Here is a 19,267-nt window from a genome sequence, read left to right as displayed (position 1 = left end):
GAGTCTGGCTGCTGCGTTGCTGCTAGCCTTTTAATGTGTGGACAACCCTTTGAGCTTTCATTTTACAGCCTTACTGCCAGAACCTGAAAGATAAAGTCTTCAAAAAATGAGTGCCAAACATTAGTAAATAAACCAGGTTTATTGGATTTCTGATGTGTACAAATGAAGTGTATAAAATTTACATAGCACTGACCAAGGAAAGGACTGTATTGTGGTTAAGGCACATAGGATATTAAAGCAGCTTTTTAGTGTTCACAGTATTCTTTGATGTGTTTGAAGTTGCTGGATGCCTTTTAAATGCTAGCTTGGCTGGACTAATAATCATTATCAAATAAGTAAATCTATATCTTTCCCTATACTACAGCTTAGATTCTCATCATAGGCCTCGTTACATAATCACACAGCAATCATAGAATACCTTGTCTCTGCCAGAATTTCATGTCCAAAGAGAGGTACAGAAAAAGATCGTTGTTGGATTTATTTACACTAAAAGATAAAACTGATTACAAGGATTTGTTCAAGAAATTGCAGCTAATAGTAAAGAGATAACCGACAGTGAGAAGAAAGTTTCAAGCTGCTCGTATGCAACATTCAGGCCTCTTGAAACAAACACCGCTAGACTGAGTGCTTTATTTGTCCAGAAAAAACAAATCCATCCTTCTGATGAGGTAGAGATGAGCTTTCCATTTGATTACTGCTTTAAAAATATTATTCTGAGTTCGTTTTAAAAATAAAATGCCAAGTAGACCTGTCTTGACATTTTAAAACCATTGCACTGACTCCCGTGCACAAGGCGAATACGAGAGGGTACGGTATAAGAGGCACAGAGGCAGTTCAGATCGCGGACTGAAGCACGATGACATTAGTTCCTGGGATAAGGTTTTCATCTTCTCCATCAATCAGGGGGTCCCACTGGTTAAAGTTCTTCTCCAGGCCTGCAAGATATTTGCACAGAACGGGGGAAAAAAAGCAAAATTACTTCACGCACAGAGTAAAGTCAATCTCAGCTGCTGTCCTGACAGATCAGTTATGCTCAGTGCCAGCTTACATTTCTGCTTCCAAAAAAGACATTTAGATCTGATCTGACTGACTAGTGGGAGTTTTTACCAAGATGGCGCTGCAGAAACGCTAAAGTTGCTTTGTTGGAGAGGTCTATGGCGATCTCTGGATCAATCTCTCCCTTGAGTTTCATCAGCTTCCCTATCCAGTTGCTTGTCAGGAAGGTGAAGTCTGGGAAGCTCTGGTGAACTGTTCCTCTGAAAGAATGGAGTTGAAGAAGAAACGTCACCACAAAAACAGACCAAAGTACGCCCCCCCCCCCCAAAAAAAAGTCTCAAAGCATGAAGTGGATTAGCAGTCGTACCTGATGGTGATCATCTTCCTCTGGATGACGGCTGAGTCGAGCTTCTTCATGCGACTGATGTTCCCGGCCCACTGGAACTTCTCTGAGTTGATGAAGAAAATTGGTTGCTTCACCCGAGGAAAGATTTCATCATCTAAAGGAAACATCCAGGAGTCCAACGCTACTCCACACCTGTTTGGATTGTAGGAGGCCAGATTATTAGTACACATTACTTTCAATAATCTGGGACTGTTATTAGCTATTGTTGCACTTGGACTTGTTGCCTATAGTGCACTTAATTGCACTTCAGATTAAAACATACAATGAATACAACTGGCTTTTTTTAACCAGTCAACCTAAACTCAATCCCATTCCTTCAGTTTGCTACTGATGTGTGCTCCAGTCAACATCAAGGACTATTAAAACATATGACCAGAAGTCTGTGCCACAGCAACTGGAGTTACTTTTCTAAATGGCAGTTTAGTTTTTAATTAAGAAAAATATTCTAATAAACTAAGGACTTTCTGTGATGACACGAAAACATGATAATGGACAGTAGGAAAGAGTCCAGTTACCAGAATCAATGAACATTTAAAAAAACAACCATACTTGAATTTAACCTCCTTGCACAGAGCTTCTATGACTGTTGCCCCTCCAAAAGAATGTCCCATCACTGCTATCCTGCACAGGTCCATGGAGTTCTGTTAACCAGGAGATGAGAAAGAATGAATGAGCGATTGGCACAAATTATACTACAATGTGTTCCAGTCAGCTCCACATTTTTCCATCGGATCACAGATCAGAGGTGATACTCTAAGTTCTTTGTCAAGAAAGTTAATGAAAGACAGCATTTTGTGGACTTTGGACTATGCAGTTGTTTGATAATCCTAGGTTTCTGAAAAGTTTCCTCTGCATTTATTAGGCTTTGTTTAATGATAAAAATCCTACCATCTGCACACAAACTACTTGGAATCTGTTTACAGCTAAAGTACTACTTGGGCCTTCTTAGTAAAGTTTGCTGTGGTGTACACACACATAAAATTAGTGTATATAAACTTCTAAAACATGGAGTTTCTCCTTTCACTGGAACTAAAGGGCGCAGCCCAAATCCTGAAAGAAAAAAAAGCCCCACGCCATAATCTCCCCTCCACCAAACTTTACACTTGGTACAGTCATGTCAGATGACTACTGTTCTCCTGGCAACCACCAAACACAGACTCATCCATCAGATGGATGAGAAGTGTAATTCATCACTCCAGAGAACACGTCTCTGCATTACACCACTGCATCCAACACTTTGCATTGTGTTTATTCTGATAGTATCCTATCACGGTACCACGCTGGAATTCACTGAGCTCCTGAGAGCGACCCATTCTTTCACAGATGTTTGTAGAAGCAGTCTGCATGCCTAGGTGCTTGGGTTATACACCTGTGGCCGTGGAAGCGACTGGAACACTGCTGCAGACGTCCAGGCACGTCCCAGCAGCCAGAAAAAAATGCGTTGTCTTACTAAGCTGACACAAAAATCCTCAGCAATTCTGTTGAGACATCGTGCATCACATTTTATTAATATGCACCTCTGAGTGACCTTTGTGAGATGCAGCCAAACTCCTTGAAGCAGGGATGTGCCAAGACTATAAGTTGAATTTTTGTGAACTAAGTAAAGATTAATACATTCAAAAAGCATTTTAGTCTGCAAGGTGATACCATACGTTCATCTGCACCTATCACTGTGGGGGGGTGTCGTGTACAGTGCTCGGATAATCACATTTTAGTGTGCACCTTTGCACTGGGTAAAATTTAACATTCCAGACATGGTTTTAAAAAATATATTCAGTAAGGAATGAAATGGGTTGGAATGTTGGACATAGCCTTTAAAGGGGTGTCCACACAGGAAGCAGTTCAGTCAACCACCAACCATTGATTAGTAGGTGATGTGTTGGTTTGCTTACATTCCAGGTCGTATGTGTTCGACACCCCCCTCACATGTCAGTCGACTGTACCATTCACTCTCATTGGTAGTTGTTTCAATCACTTGCCTCAAATGTGAGAAAAGTTTAACTTGGGCCACGCCCCCCTTTGCCTTGCAGTGGTTATTTCACCTATGGCTGCTTGAAGTTACTGAATGTGGTCTCTGGTCATCATTCCTGTGTGGACTTTGAAACTTTTCTCTTTCAAAGTGAGCGATTGAAGCAACTGTGGACGATACACGCGACTGACGTATGACAGGACGGTAACTAGATTAGAGGGATGCCTAGGTAACTGGAGCCCAGAATGTCTGCTTGTCACTAAAGGTGAAGAGTTTAACTTGGTACCCACTGTGAATGCTTTTTAAACACCATAAAGTTACATAATTACAGCCATTTCATCTTAAGTCTTGATCGCAAAGCTCCAGGTCCAGATGGTGTCTCACCTGCCACACTGAGACACTGTGCTAACGAGCTTGCCCCATTGTTCACAAACATCTTCAACTCCTCACTGGAGGCTTGCCACGTGCCTGTCTGCTTTAAAACCGCTACCATTGTTCCTGTCCCCAAGAAGCCAAGGATCACTGGACTAAATGACTACAGACCTGTGGCACTGACTTCTGTGGTCATGAAGTCATTTGAGCGTCTGGTGCTGTCCCACCTCAAGTCCCTCACAGCCCCCCTTCTGGACCCCCTGCAGTTTGCCTACAGAGCCAACAGGTCTGTGGACGACGCCATCAACCTTGACTCTGCACTTCATCCTACAGCATCTGGACTCCCAGGGAACCTACGCCAGGATCCTGTTTGTGGACTTCAGCTCTGCCTTCAACACCATCATCCCTGATCTCCTCCAAGACAAGCTGTCCCAGATGAACGTGCCAGATCCCATCTGCAGGTGGATCATTGACTTCCTGATGAACAGGAAGCAGCACGTGAGGCTGGGGAAGAATGTCTCGGACTCCCGTTCCATCAGCACTGGCACTCCTCAGGGCTGTGTCCTCTCTCCTCTGCTCTTCTCCCTGTATACCAACTGCTGCACCTCTGACCACCAGTCTGTCAAGCTTATTAAGTTTGCAGACGACATGACTCTCATCGGACTCATCTCAGACGGGGACGAGTCGGCCTACAGGATGGAGGTCAAACGTCTGGTGTCCTGGTGCAGCCACAATAACCTGGTACTGAACGCCCAGAAGACAGTGGAGATTATAGTGGACTTTAGGAAGCACACAGCCCCTCTACCCTCCATCATCCTGACTGACACCCCCATCACCACAGTGGACTCTTTTCGCTTCCTGGGAACTACCATCACCCAGGACCTCAAGTGGGAGCCCACCATCACCTCTGTCGTCAAAAAGGCCCAGCAGAGGATGTACTTCCTGCGGCAGTTGAAGAAATTCAACTTGCCAGCAAGGACCATGGTGCAGTTCTATACTGCCATCATTGAGTCCATCCTTACCTCCTCCATCACTGTGTGGTACGCTGGAGCCACCACTAGGGACAAACAGAGACTACAGCGCGTTGTGCACTCTGCTGAGAAGGTGATTGGCTGTAACCTCCCATCTCTCCAGGACCTGTACTCCTCCAGGACACTGGGGCGTGCAGGTCGGATCACAGCCGACCACTCTCACCCTGGGCACAGACTTTTTGACCCTCTCCCCTCAGGCAGGAGGCTACGGTCCATACGGACCAGAACCTCCCGCCATAAGAACAGTTTCTTCCCCTCTGCTGTTGGACTCATGAACAATTACCCTAAGACTGTTACTACCACCCTCCACAAACGCTGATGACCCTATGTCTATGCACCTGTCTGATTGCACTGATGTACATATTAGTGGAATATAGTTTACATTCTTCTATCTTTTAATTAGTCTCTGCACTGTATATTTTGTAAGCTCTAATATCTCTGTATATTTGCAATTTGTATACTTGTATATTGTCTTATAGTTTTTATACTTATTTGTTTTTTTTTTCTGTAAGCACGAAGTACCGCAGCAATTTCCTAATGCTGTGAACCTGTTCACCCATATGGCAATAAAAACCTTCTGATTCTGATTCTGATTCTGAAAGAGACAAACTCACTCATCTTTTTCTACAACTGTTTCCTGGAGTCTTGTGACACTTGCCGACATGCCCATGCTTGTATTACAACCACTTTCTGTATTCTTGTGACTTCCACGTTGTTTTGTTTGCCACCACAGAGTGTATGCGGCCGTCCTGCTGACACTCATATGTTTTCTGAAATCCAAAGTTAACCCAGAGAATTACCTTCAGCGTCGACCAGTCAAACTGCGTCTGCAGAACATTTTGCACCGTGATTCCTGAATTGATTTCAGTGAGTTTATCCAGAGCCAGAATGCATTCATCCGCTCTCTGTTTCACCTGAGAAACACACAAAAATAAAAGTAGGGCAGATTGAGTAAAGAACTCATCTAGTGTTTTTCTTTTTTTTCTTCCTTTTTTTAGCATGCCAGTAACATTTTTTGTACAGTCATTACATCTTTACACACAAGTCATGCATGACTTTTTTTTTAAATGTAGCCACAGCAGAGGCTTTTCAGAATAACAGGGAACAAAATCCATCAGTCATTGGTCTTTAAGGTTATCTTCCACAACATTTTGGATAGGTCCCTCATTAACAGGGAATAGAGTTCATAGTTGATAAAATATCAGTGACCAGTTTGTCAAATAGGTAAAAAGTCAAATATTATCTTTTGGCTTCTTTAAATGCATTTTAGTAAACAAAATAAAATTACATTAAATTCATTTTTTAAGTGAGGTTTGCACTCTTTGGCTCCTTGCATCTAACAAAGCAAACTGAATCCAAAACCAGTTCTTCAGTGAAAAACCAAATCTAACTTCCTCTGTCTCCACCCTAGGTTCTCGAACCCACACCTATAAGACTGCATTATTTACTGGACTTGTAGAGAGCTGTAAAGCAATGTCCCGTTATAAAGTAGTGGATCGATTTGTGAAGTTTCCTGTTTAAATTCACAGCCCGTTTGATTGTGTGATAGTGCTTTATATTTCAGCCTTAGCCAATCAAATGGAATCATTCTTTAAGCTTAAAGGAGAAACACAGGAGGTAAAAAAAAAAAAAAAAAGGCAATAAATGTAACTGATACACACAAAACCTACCCAGATGATTACCTACATTATTCTGTTTTGTATTTCAGAAATTTTAAAAATTAAATATCTGACATTAAATATTAAAGATCATTAAATACACAGGAATTTGCATAAATGACCAATAGCTAAAGCTTTAGTTCAGACAGTTTGTTTTTGGTAGCCTGTCCAATGAAAATAAATAAATTACATTTATAATCTAAATTTTGCAAAGCTACTCTAGTGAAGTCCAATTAAAAGAAATATGAAGGTGGAAATAAGCACAGTAGCCCCCCCCCCCCCCCCCCCCCCCCCCCCACCATTTACTATGCTCAGATGAAAAGAGAAGAACGTGAGCCAGAAAAAAACAAAACAAAAAAAACAAGGATGTGGTTTGATTTTAACATCAGTTGCATGCTGCGTATGAGCAAATGGGTATGCAGTTCATGAGTTGTGCAATCAAAATACAGAGTGAGCCTGAGTAATCGCCTCTCCAGCCAGATCGATGAATGTCTTTGGTACTGAGTCAACATACTTGTTTGTTTCTGAGGGGGAATTCGCTCTCTCCGTGCCGCAGAGCTCTGTAGTACATCCACTGCTTTACCAAGTTGCCTTGAGTTGCACCTGATGATTTTGACAAATTCTCTTTGGACCTTTCTGACTCTGGCTTCTCACAAAAATAATATGTAGCTGAGGCTGACTGGTCCCTGTGAGAGAGAAAAAAAAAATAAAATCCATGCACCAATCTACAAAATGACAATAATTCAAAAGATGACAAATGTGACACAAGCAAAGATGGCTGTGTTCAATACGACTTAGAAGTGTTTAATTTCTTCATTTTCCTTAAAAAAAAAACAAAAAAAAACTAGTAAGATAAAGAAATGTGAGATAAAGAGAAGTGACAGGAAGTTATAACTTAAGTAAGTCGACAATCAGCTGAACACATCACACTGCAGCTAAAACCGAAAACATCGTGACTGGCGGTTCCAGCCCTAGAAATGAACACTACTTCCTTTTATGCTACTTGGAAAGATCGGGGTTTAGCACATGCATCCTGTTTGGAGCAGCGTATGACCATCGCTGCAAGTCACTCTCATGCCACTGCTCTCACACGGCTGGCATGTGCTCGATCCGTGGCTTTTCAGCCTGCCACCGGCTGCTAAAACTCAGTCAAATAACGCTTCCATCACCGTGAGCGACAGACCAGCTGTGGCCATTATGTTCATCTCCATATGGTCCCCTTGTCTGCATACTGAAAAGAAATGTGATGACCTGGTTCGTACCATTGTCTGCACACCCTTTCCACTCCTACTCCACACATAAACAGACAGCCGCTCGCAGAGGAGACAGCCAAGCAAACAGTAACAGAGGGCAAATGTTCAGCTAGAATTTCTTCCAAATGAAGCAGCCTGAGTTTGGGTACAGTTCAAATATGTAAAGATCCTACAGAATATTAGGACTGGATTTTAATGGAATGAAAACTACATGTGAACTAAATAAGAACTGATTAAGAATAAAGTTACCTGTGTTCCACAGACGCTACGATGAAGCCCTGAGAGGCCATTTCTGCACATATAGCTGAATACAGCGTCCTAAGAAACAAGCAAAGCAGCTAATATGTGAGCAGAGCTTAACACTTGTAGCGAGTTAATGCTGCAGCAGTGACAAACAGTGTACGGTGTGTACCTAAAGGCTCCCAGGCCGTGGGAGAAGATGATTACAGGACATTTTTCATTTGATTTAAATGGAGCATCCAAGTAGGCTGGAATCTTGAAGGACCCTGAAATGGAAAACACATGACAAACACGTTTTAATAAACATGCTCACGTACAGGATTCGCCATAGGTGAACAAATAAATGGATAAAACTCACACACACTTTATTCGCTGCCATTACATTATTATAAATACTGGATTTTACTCGAAGTTATTCACCAAAGAGGTAGTTGAAAATCCTTTCACTGAAGGTTCTGTTGATTTTCATGAAGTCTGCCAGACCGTTAAAGTACTCCCTGCATGGGACCCAGTCAGGCTTCTCAGCACCTTCAGTCTCTTGACAAGGATAGTACAGCCGGAAGAAGGTACCCTGTCGGAGAGACAGACGGTAGTTGAAGCAACACAGCAAAAGGCTACTGTCCCCTGCGTGGCCCAAATACCTGCTTTACATAATATGGGTGAGTACCACGCTGAATAACAAACATTTTCAACACATTCATGAGTGTAAAATGTGCGACTTCAGCTATTAGATGCTAAAATAAAGCCATAAAATTTGTTTTTCTCCTGGTTTAAGGAAAATCTCCTGTTAAGCTCCTTCTGGTAAAAGTACTTGTACACACACACACACACACACATACACACAGAGAAAGTGGGCACATCCTCTAAGCATAAAGTTTGTGTTTTCACCTGTGCAGTGTGGTCCATCATGAAGTCAGTGCAGCCCACAGGGTTAGGGCCCTTGGCTGGAGGGATCCCAAGGTGATTACTGCAGCTGCTCCCCATGGTGAAGAAACTGTACCTCCTGCGGTCTGACACACACACACACACACACACACTTGAGAAATCTCTTGCAGCAAGCAATACCACTGACCTACAATAATACCACTGTGCTAAAGACAACATGACTAAAAAAACAAGCAATTCTGCACTGCTGAGACTACAAATAATGTTTATATGCATAATGTATACATATACTGTATGATAATATATGCGACATGCTTGATATTCCTTTACAAGCTACATGGTACTGTACCTTTTCTTTTAAATGTAGTTTAGTACAAATAACGGTCAGCTGTAGTAAATGTATCGTTAATGATCTCAGATGTATCTGAGTCGCGAAGTTTACTCGCTGAGCAAACAGCCGTACAGGAGCGTACAGATGCGTCACCTAGCTGGTTTAACTGGCTGAGGTAACTCAGGTGCTTGCGCTGTCAGTTTAAAAAAAAAAAAAAAAGGCGTGTTAAGTCCTACCTGTTCTTGCCCACTCGTAAACTCTTCTAACTACTAACTGAAGAAACCCTCCATGTGAAAGCATCGACTACAGTACTTTCGACAGCGAGCTAACCAAACGTTTTCTCGCTCGTCCTCGGCAAATGTAACACACTCATTAAATAAAATACAATAAAGCCTACCGGAGATACAGAAGTACGTGCCCGGCCGGTGTTACTACATCGGTTTCGCAATATTACCGCGGACTAAACCGGCTATCACAGGATAAACGTACAACTTTGGGAGTGGTTAATGTTTTTATACGCTAGCCGCTGCTAGCAAAGGAGGGCGCTAAACCGGAGCAGCCCTTCCTTTTGCCAGCCCAGAAACGCCCCCGACTTAAACGTGTTATGACCTATATATCTTATTATTTAACAGTAGGGGTCTGTGCTTCGATCATTATTTCAGTTACTGTAGCTGGCTGTAAATATGACTTGATCCCAGGTGTGTACGGCTCTGGTTTATCACAACGACTCACACTGACAGCTCTGGAATCAATACACACGTACATTTGTTGACAACAATTATCGACGGTTTAATCAATATTTTCAATAATACTTTGTGAGTTAAAAAGGTATTTTCAAGGAAGGTGCATCTCATGAAAATGACACATCTGAAGCGTCTGTATATGTTATATGACTCCACGTCTGTTGGGGGCAGTAGAGGACAGACGGCTGGGAAACGACGGGAGCAGAAAAGCAGAGCAAAACGATGCTGTTAGCAAAGCTAACTGTTTTCAGCTAATGTATCAGCCGTTCCCTGTGTTAAAAAAATGAAATTGGTGAGTAAAAAGCACATTAGTAAAGAGCATAATTAATGTAGAAATGTCCGAAAATGACACTCACTTTTAGGTGCCTTTAATGGCTAACTATGTTAGCTTGGAAGCTAGCAGCCTTGTTTGTACAGTTTCATTGAGTGGAAAAGCTAAGCAGCTAACAATAAGCCCACACTACAAGTATTTAACTATGCAGACAAACAAGCGGAAACACAAGCACCTCGGTTATTTTAGTGTCGCGTTTTTCCTGCTTTTACTGTGTCTGCATTGTGTCCCACACACACACCCCCACACAGCTGTGTTTCTAATGGCTTATTTCCTCCTTGCAGTACTGTCTGTCGGGTCATCCTACGTTGCCCTGCAATGTCCTCAAGTTCAAGTCCACCACCATCATGCTGGACTGTGGACTGGACACCACCTCTGTCCTCAGCTTCCTGCCCTTACCTTTGATACACAGGTGAGTCACTGGCACCATCATCATTCATTCATTCATTCATGGATAACAGAGATGTTTTGAGTGATGGTGATGTTTTTGTTCATTTTTCAGTCCAAGACTCTCTAAGCTACCCGGTTGGGTCTCCAAGGATGGAACAATAAATTTGGAAAAGGTATGAGAAGCTGTTTATAGTGTGCTTAGTTTACTTGTCATGTAACGTGTATTATTACTGCAGTTTGTCTTCCTTTCTGTATAAACGTGACAATTTATCAGTGAAAAAGAAAACACTATTTTCCCTTTGGTTGCAGGAGCTGAAGGAGTGTGCAGGAAGGGTGTTTGTTGACTCACAGCCAGAGTTCTGTCTCCCTGAGGTAGTCATTGCTGATACTGCACTTCATTTTTACATCAGGAAACTATAGTGCAGTGCTGGCATAATTGGGGGGGGGGGTGAGTCTAGCCTGTACTTTGCAAAACTCGACAGGCCTTTACACACTGAGTGCATTGTGGAAAAAAGAACAACAACACGAAATTCAGTATTTTTCAGATGCAAAATTGTCGTGTAACATATACACATTGAAAGCGTTGAGATTTTTGCGAAAAATTTACCCATCAAGCAATGAAGAGCTGGTCCTGATGTTTCTAAACAAGAAAAGGAAGAAACTGAGATTCTGGGTTCAATCAATTCTCACAAGAAAGCAGCAGCAGGGAGAACTTCATGGTTTAATCTGGGAGTTGAAGCTGCATCACGACCATCATACATATTTCAGGATGTCAGTGGGGCGGTTTGAACTCTTGTTGGCAGAGTTGGGATTGGATCTGAGGAGGCAGAGAAATAATTTGATAGAGCTGATTGACCTGGAGCAGCATTTAGCTGTGTGTCTGAGGTAAAATAGTATTAATATATTATTTCTGTATCATTGTATATTCAGTATCGATGTGTATTTTGGGCTATGAGCACACTTGTTGCAAAATACAGTGGTCTTATTGCTCAGATCTGTTTATTCAAATGCAAAAAAATTGAGCTCGAGCTGAAAAAATAAATGCCACAAATTTGTGCTGAGAAATTATGTGTTCGGTGTGAACGGCTGCATTAAGAATAGGTAAGACTGAAAAATATTTTTAATGCAAGAAATATTCACACTGATTTTACATGTCTGGTGCGTAAAGGCCTTTAAAGTCAATTAATTTGAGAACTGGGCTGGTAGCTTGTGCTACTCTTTAGTTTAAAGCATTGATTAATAAAACCCTTTTGCTGTATTCAGTACCGTTAGGACCCCTAGAACGACTCTGCAGAACAGATGCAAGGAAACTGAAAAGAGTCAGAGTTGCAGCAAATTTAACTATTTTAAACAAATAAGACGAAACAAAGGACAAAAACCCAATAAACCACTCAGATCAGCCTACAGAGGGACTGTAGACTCTGATATCCTCCCCATAACCTAATTCAACATTAGAACAAAAGCTTACAGATATGAGCGGGTCCAAACCAGCCACACACAAACTGCTGGTATTAGTTCTCATTTTATCAGGTCACACTAGATACATGTGAGGGGGAAGAGCATGAAAAACATGAGCCACAGATCAGCATGCATGTCATAACCATTAGGGTTTGGGGGTGAACAATTACTATGAGCAACACAGTGTGATTACTGCAGTTATCTTTCACAGTAGGACCTAAAAAATAAATGCTAATAAACACCCTACGTAGAACAATGATACTTATTTGGTCTGAATAACCCACAGAGAGAACTGCTGGACCTGTCCACCATTGATGTCATCCTCATCTCCAACTACCACTGCATGATGGCCCTGCCTTACATCACAGAGCATACGGGCTTCACTGGGACGGTTTACGCCACTGAGCCCACGCTGCAGATTGGCAGGTGAGAGATACATGGGATGAATAACATATCTTTCTGTTTTTATATTATTTTAAACAAAATTATGGATCTCGTGTGAACACTGTTGGTTTTTTAGTTATTGTTTGGTAAAATGAGATATAGGTGTGAATTCACACTCTCACACGCTCTTTCCTTCCTCAGGCTGCTGATGGAGGAGCTGGTGAACTTCATGGAGAGAGTTCCCAAAGCCCAGTCTGCCACATGCTGGAAAAACAAGGAAATACAGAGGTAATACAGTTTTGGGAAAGTATAGTTAGAAATATAATGTTTTATGTTGGACTTTTTTTTTTTTCTTTTCACTGTAATATATGAAAATTGACACACAAAATACAGTTACTGACTTTTTCAATAACCGGTAATTACTTTTTTTTTTTTTAATCTGTCAGACTTTTAGTTTTAATCTGTCTTTTTGCAGTTTCTCTTTACCTTCCCTTATTTTTCAGGTGTTTTAAACTTATTACACCACCATTTAAATAAATAACCATTTTATTTTATTAGGATGCTTCCTGGGCCGCTGAAGGATGCAGTGGACGTGTGGACGTGGAAGCGATGCTACAGCATGCAGGAGGTTAACTCTGCTCTCAGTAAAGTGCAACTTGTGGGTTATTCACAGAAAGTGGTAAGAACTTCCTTAAGAATGTCCTTTTATTGTGTATACATACACACACACACACACACACACACACACACACACACACACACACACACACACACACACACACACAAACAATAAACACCCTTCATTTTCTTCACATTTTGCCTTCTGTGGTAACTTTTTTTTTTTTTTTTTTTCTCTCCTTGCAGGAGTTGTTTGGAGCTGTACAGGTCTCCCCATTAAGCTCTGGTTACTCGCTGGGCAGCTCCAACTGGATCATCCAGTCTCATCACGAGAAGGTGTCCTATGTGTCTGGTTCATCCCTCCTCACCACACATCCTCAGGTAGGCCGGCAGGCTTAAGGTTCGATAAAATTACTTGAAGGGATTGAGGAAACACCTTTCTCATCTAATCTAATCTAGAGTCTGACACTTTTGGTGTAAAGTTGGATGGTAAAATGAAATTAGAAAGCTAACAACACCCTGATTCATTTATCATTTGTTTAGTCATGTTCGTTTTCCCTGTCCTGCAGGTAAATCTTTAGGAGTGTGTTTGTCAGTGAAAGCTGTAATGACTGAGAAGCCTGATGTGTTTTGTCCTGTAACGTCTCTTCTTCTCTACTCTCAGCCCATGGACCAGAGTTCCTTAAAAAATAGTGACGTCCTCATTCTGACAGGCCTCACGCAGATGCCTACCGCCAACCCTGATGGCATGCTGGGAGAATTCTGCAGTAACTTGGGTGGGTTTTAATGTAGTAATGTAAAAAGAACCAAATGTTAAAACACTGCCATAAAGTAATCCTCATACTCCTTAAATTGAGCTTTATTGAAAGGTGAATGAGATTATGTGTGTTGTCATGGGGCCCGCAGCCATGACGATCCGAGCAGGAGGCAACGTGCTGGTGCCGTGCTACTCCTCAGGAGTGATCTACGACCTGCTGGAGTGTTTGTACCAGTTCATTGAGAGCGCCAACCTGGGGACCACACCCTTCTACTTCATCTCACCCATAGCCAACAGCTCGCTGGAGTTCTCTCAGATCTTTGCTGAGTGGTGAGCACTTTCTGTTGTGACAGTACAGCAGTTTAGGTTTCAGCATGCAAACATTAAGCCCTGCTTTTAACCACAGAACAATAACGTGACTTTTGAGAGACTGTCACTCACTTTCACCTGGGTGTTCTTGGGTTAAAGAAGTGCTTTAATAATAATGTGCATCATTTGCTTTCTCCAGTGTGCACATAGTTGGCGTGTCTTAATTTTTTCACCTCTTCCATATGAAGCCATGATGTAGATACTCTGGTAATGAAGCACTCCTGCATGTTTCAGTGAAAAAAATCTTGATATTTGGAGCCAGTGTACTGATAATGGCATCATCAAATGAAGTGATAGGATATATTGCAGTACTGATATTTTGTTCCACCCTCAAAAATGCAAAAAGCCACAGAAATCAGAAAGCGTGTTTATTTTAGCCCTCTTTTCTCTGCAGAATGATTGAGATTTTTTTTCTCCCCCATATTTTTCAGGCTTTGTCACAACAAGCAAACAAAGGTTTATCTTCCAGAGCCTCCTTTCCCACATGCAGAGGTAAGTCAAGAACACTTTATCATTAAGGTTACAGCAACAGCAGTGCACTTCTCCTTTATACTGAACAAAGGGAGGTAAAATATGACTTGTGTTGGATTAGATTGTATGAAATGTGATTTATAAAATCTACACTGCTCAGAAAAAACTAAAGGAACAGGTTTTAATGAGAGTTTAGCATCAGGCCAGGTCAACTCCTGGGCTATTGATCTGCTCAGGTAAGTATCAGAGGGGGTTGTTAATCAGTTTCAGCTGCTTTGGTGTTCGTGAAATTAACAACAGGTGCGCTAGAGGGGCAACAATGATTTTTGCATTTGGCTCGAGTCAGCCTATACGGATACCACAAGAAACGAGTAAAACTGGATTTAAAAACCTTTAAAACAATATTCATTTGGTATGACTTTTGACCACAGTTAGAAAATGTTACTATGAACTTAAATATTTGTGTGCTGTGGTAATGATGGTTAACTAAATGTTATGTAAATGTTATATTATCAGTGCTTACCCTGATATGAGATATAATTTTCATAAGAAGGAAAAACATAAAAGGACCATTTAAAAAAAAAAAAAAATTTTTTTTTCTAGCATTCTGAAATTCATTTCCTGCAGAGTACTGAGGAAAGTAGATCTTCATTTCTATTTATATTTTATGTAAATCCAAGTTTGGGTGGATAAAACCGTGTTTTGAATTGGAAAACATCAGGCAAATCCTGCACTTCTAACAGACAGGGCAAAGATATTATAACATTTAATAAAAGAAAAGGTTCGTAGCCAAGAGCCACTTCAAATATTGGTCAGATATGCTCACACATGTTGTTGTTATGGATGTGCCAGCAGTGTGTTTATTATCCCTCACACTAGCCCAACATATTTATCATACAAGCACTGCTGACTGGGGTCACCGTGGAGCATAAGGATGAACAGCCGAAACAACCTTTACAGCAACGTGGTAACATTTTGTCTTAACGTTATTAAAGACCTCAGAGTCCTGTGAGAATAATGGCTGAATAAATTTCTATTCAGATTCAGATGATGTCATATTTTACTTAAATGAATGGTGCTTGCCTATAAATGCCACAGTGTGCAGCTAATCAGAGGAGAATTTGTTGCAGAGCACATGAGTTAATTGCATACCTACTGCACCTCATGCTTCCATCCACTGTTAGCGTGTGATACTTAAAATCAGGAGCATGGCATAAAACTGCATTGCTGGAATTGGGTGCTTTTACTCGAATGCATATTATTAAAAGCACTAATTGAAACAGAAAAGAATGATATGACGATATCAGTATCCAAGTGGCAGTAAGTATACCTCTGGGGTCTGTGGATATGGTTTCTTACTTGAGCTTGTTGATTAAATGTGCTGTTGATGTTTCAGCTCATCCAAACCAACAAGCTGAAGCACTACCCCAGCATTCACGGAGACTTCAGCAGTGAGTTCCGGCAGCCCTGCGTGGTTTTCACCGGCCACCCCTCTCTGCGCTTTGGAGACGTCGTTCACTTCATGGAGCTCTGGGGCAAATCCAACCTCAACACCATCATCTTCACTGGTAATTATAGTTATTGTTACAAAACACTGCTGTGTCATATTTTAGACGTGAATAAAAGAGGGAAAAACTGAGTTTCTAACATCTTCTGTGGCTGATCTTTCTTATCCCCAGAGCCAGACTTCTCCTACTTGGATGCCCTGGCTCCATACCAGCCATTAGCTATGAAGTGCGTTTACTGTCCTATTGACACACGGCTCAACTTCCACCAAGTATCAAAGCTGCTCAAGGAAGTCCAGGTATGCTGTTAACACCTGATCATCATCCCTAAATTATGAGAGAAATGCAGAGATGGACAGACTCAGAAAAAAATGCTGAAACGGCGCCAACGACAGTGAAATAATCGCGATTGCTCCGAAAAGGCTGCCTCATGGGTTTCTTTACAAATAATAATGGCAGGAAGAGATCTGCAGAACAAGCAAATAATGACTGAGGCTGTGAGAGTCCTGTGGGTGAAACAGGAGAATGGAAAGCAATTTTACAGGCTAACAGGGGAGTTACAAATAAATGGCAGCGTTCAGGGCAGAGCACAAGGGAGCAGTAGCTCTTGCTACTGATGTTTGAGGGATTTGATTCAAGCTTTCCTGTAGTTCCTCTATGGTGTAATCGTGGCATTACTTTAATAAATCCAGCTTAAGTCTCCTACCAGGTGTGTGTAAAAGCTAAAGCTGTGTTCCCCCTCTGCAGCCTCTCCACGTGGTGTGTCCTGAGCAGTACACCCAGCCTCCTGTGACCCAGTCCCACCGCTCTGACCTGATGTTGGAGCTGCAGCCTCCTCCCATGCCCTACAGACGCTGCTCTGTTCTCAACTTGCCATTCAGACGCCGCTACGAACGCGTCTACATCCTTCCTGAGGTGAGGAGCCGAAAAGAAGGAACTCAAAAGCCTCTGAGATGGATTTTAGTTAAAAGACGCTTAATAGTGTTGGAGGTTCTGTGTTTTCAGAAGCAGATGGAGGAATTCTCTGATCACAGTCACAACATGGTGTTTGAACAGCTGTGTGTACTAAGAAATACTCATGCTGCCTGAAAGCAGGTGGACGATTTTAATATCTAGAAGTCCCATTTTTCTGTTCCTAGCTGGCCAACTCCCTCGTTCCCTCTGAGATCAAACCGGGCGTCTCTGTGGCGACCTTATCTGCGGTGCTGCACTCAAAGGACAACAAGCACACGTTACAGGTGAGCCCACAACATGTTCATTTCCAGTTGTCAAAAGTACACCCAGCCTCCTCTGACCTGTGAGATCTTTCTTTCACGGGTTGCCAGTCGGTGCCCAAACCCCCTCCCATGCCCCCCAGCAAAAAGAGGAAGCGTGTGATCGAGGAACCCCCCGTGGCATTGGCCCCTAAACCCATGCTGAGTGGAGCAGTGGCCCTAGAAGCTTTTCTGGCCACTTTGCAAAAGGTGGGAAACGTGTACGACAGTGGTGTCAGCCAGCAGTTAAAATATTTGCTTTGAGATTAGCAATTACTTCAAAGCTAAATCTGCTCATTTCCAGCACGGGATCACGGAGGTTAAAGTGGAGGAGACGGCAGACGGGCACATTCTGCACCTGCAGGCCGAGGACACGCTCATTCAGCTGGAGGAGGACGGGACGCACATAGTCTGCGACAGTGAGCCGCTGCGGACCACGCTGAGAGACCTGGTCCTCCGCTTCCTGCAGAAACTCTGACCGGAGGCCTCCTGCTGTCTCACTGTTAGTTTTTTAGCAGTATTTCCTTTTGTATTGGGCTGAGGACAGAAGCAGAAGGGGAGGATGTGGATGCTGAACTGTCATATTTACAGTAGTTTCTCTGTAAGCTGCTGTTTGGTTTTATTTTATAAAACTCAGATATATTATTTTGTAATAAAAAATTTTCACTGTAATCTTATTAAGGAAACTGAAATCTTTTAAACTGCAAAAGTGAAACTAGAGATTTTGTTCATGAGCCTGTGCTTTGCAGGGGAGGAAGAGAGAAGAAAATCAGGAGGAAAGATCAGTGCTTCACTTGTTCTATACTCACATTTCCACAAAGGTGTCTAAGATGTTTCTTCAGGCTTACTCCTGTCTGACAAGTTGTGGTTGTTAAATTGTAACCAGCACCTCCTGTGAGCTGTGAAGCTCTGTAGCAGCAGCCAGAGCAGGTGTTTTCACATTAAAAAGGACTGAGGACTTCAGTTAGCCTATTTCATTTCATGGTGCTTATATTACACGTGCTTCCTGGTACCCCTGAACAGATCAGAGCCTCTGTTGGTGTTCATGATGTCTGATTTCTGAGTGGCAACTAGTGTGTTGTGTAAAAGCCTGTGGAACAAGAGTGTTTTGATGAAAGTGTTTTCTCACACGTGGAAATGTTGCGATAATCAGATCCGAACATTGTCCAAAATTCTTTCTCACGTGTAGCACACAGCAGGAGGTGGTTTGAACGTGCCACAGTCTCACATCTGGAAATGCTCCGTTTACTTGAGATGATGGAGCAGCTTAAGCAGAGCAATGGAGCCGATGGCCATTTTCCCCAAGGCTTTAACGCAGTTGCACGTTTTTCCAGGTGGAGTTCCTGCCCCCTGCTGAACATTAGCGAGAATGCAGTTTTGTGGCCTCTTGATGGTGGCTTCACGTTTCAGACCCATGTGGGCATGACATGCTGGCTGGAAATACAGTGGAATAGTTGTGCTATTCTCACACCAGTGTTGCATCACTTGAACTCTGTACTCTGGGAGTTAAGGCTGAAAATTCTCCAAGTACAAATTCACTCCCTGGATTCAGATAATTTTGTGAGGGAAATTTTTTATATATATATATATATATATATATATATATATATATATATATATATATATATAAAAAAAAAAAAAAACAGTTCGATATGCATTTGTGGACATATAATGTGGAATTTTGCCTTTTAACATTTACATACAATTTTGCCCAATCTCACAATGACTACGAATCCTGCCAAAACTTCCTGAGGCCAGAAACTTGGCAGCATGTTGTGCAATGTGTCGTTAAGAAATATGATGAAACTAGAGGCCAAAAAAAGTAGCAGACCTTACACCCCCCCCCC

At 42.1% G+C, this 19,267-nt stretch overlaps 2 protein-coding genes across 4 annotated transcripts; one reads left to right on the top strand and one right to left on the bottom strand.

Annotated features, from left to right (window-relative positions):
- Positions 1-138: 138 nt before the first annotated feature.
- On the bottom strand, positions 139-9,718 carry pla2g7 (phospholipase A2, group VII (platelet-activating factor acetylhydrolase, plasma)). 3 transcript variants are annotated; one of them, XM_030721725.1, is made up of 11 exons: positions 9,378-9,718; positions 8,814-8,935; positions 8,346-8,496; positions 8,098-8,191; positions 7,935-8,003; positions 6,947-7,118; positions 5,575-5,688; positions 1,952-2,043; positions 1,364-1,534; positions 1,108-1,256; positions 139-935 (listed from the first exon to the last, which is right to left on the bottom strand). In XM_030721725.1, the coding sequence occupies exons 1-11, from the start codon at positions 9,439-9,441 to the stop codon at positions 835-837; spliced, it is 1,299 nt and encodes a 432-aa protein (XP_030577585.1). In that variant the 5' UTR covers positions 9,442-9,718; the 3' UTR covers positions 139-834. The 3 variants fall into 3 exon arrangements, with proteins under 3 accessions (XP_030577585.1, XP_030577586.1, XP_030577587.1); XM_030721726.1 differs by having other exon boundaries at positions 9,539-9,716; XM_030721727.1 differs by lacking the exon at positions 9,378-9,718 and adding an exon at positions 9,160-9,317.
- A 31-nt stretch (positions 9,719-9,749) lies between these two features.
- ints9 (integrator complex subunit 9) lies at positions 9,750-18,352 on the top strand. The gene is made up of 17 exons (XM_030721724.1): positions 9,750-10,176; positions 10,500-10,627; positions 10,718-10,778; positions 10,915-10,977; positions 12,350-12,489; positions 12,649-12,735; positions 13,006-13,126; positions 13,312-13,446; positions 13,730-13,841; positions 13,972-14,152; positions 14,623-14,683; positions 16,059-16,230; positions 16,342-16,466; positions 16,915-17,082; positions 17,307-17,405; positions 17,493-17,630; positions 17,725-18,352. The coding sequence occupies exons 1-17, from the start codon at positions 10,168-10,170 to the stop codon at positions 17,896-17,898; spliced, it is 1,974 nt and encodes a 657-aa protein (XP_030577584.1). The 5' UTR covers positions 9,750-10,167; the 3' UTR covers positions 17,899-18,352.
- Positions 18,353-19,267: the final 915 nt, after the last annotated feature.

The sequence above is a fragment of the Archocentrus centrarchus genome, chromosome 24, assembly GCF_007364275.1.
Source record: "Archocentrus centrarchus isolate MPI-CPG fArcCen1 chromosome 24, fArcCen1, whole genome shotgun sequence".
NCBI classification, from domain to species: domain Eukaryota; kingdom Metazoa; phylum Chordata; class Actinopteri; order Cichliformes; family Cichlidae; genus Archocentrus; species Archocentrus centrarchus.
The sequence above is the reverse complement of the archived record's forward strand: the minus strand, read 5'-3'. Positions and strand labels throughout refer to the sequence as shown.

What these genes read in the sequence shown, in the direction of transcription:
- pla2g7 (XM_030721725.1), bottom strand. Translation starts at nt 9,441, where the DNA reads ATGCTTTCACATGGAGGGTTTCTTCAGTTAGTAGTTAGAAGAGTTTAC. An exon ending in AGGAAGATGATCACCATCAG is followed by an intron (nt 1,257 to 1,363) that starts GTACGACTGCTA and finishes CCATTCTTTCAG; the next exon opens with AGGAACAGTTCACCAGAGCT. An exon ending in GTTTCTGCAGCGCCATCTTG is followed by an intron (nt 936 to 1,107) that starts GTAAAAACTCCC and finishes AATATCTTGCAG; the next exon opens with GCCTGGAGAAGAACTTTAAC.
- ints9 (XM_030721724.1), top strand. An exon ending in GAACAATAAATTTGGAAAAG is followed by an intron (nt 10,779 to 10,914) that starts GTATGAGAAGCT and finishes CTTTGGTTGCAG; the next exon opens with GAGCTGAAGGAGTGTGCAGG. An exon ending in CCCACGCTGCAGATTGGCAG is followed by an intron (nt 12,490 to 12,648) that starts GTGAGAGATACA and finishes TTCCTTCCTCAG; the next exon opens with GCTGCTGATGGAGGAGCTGG.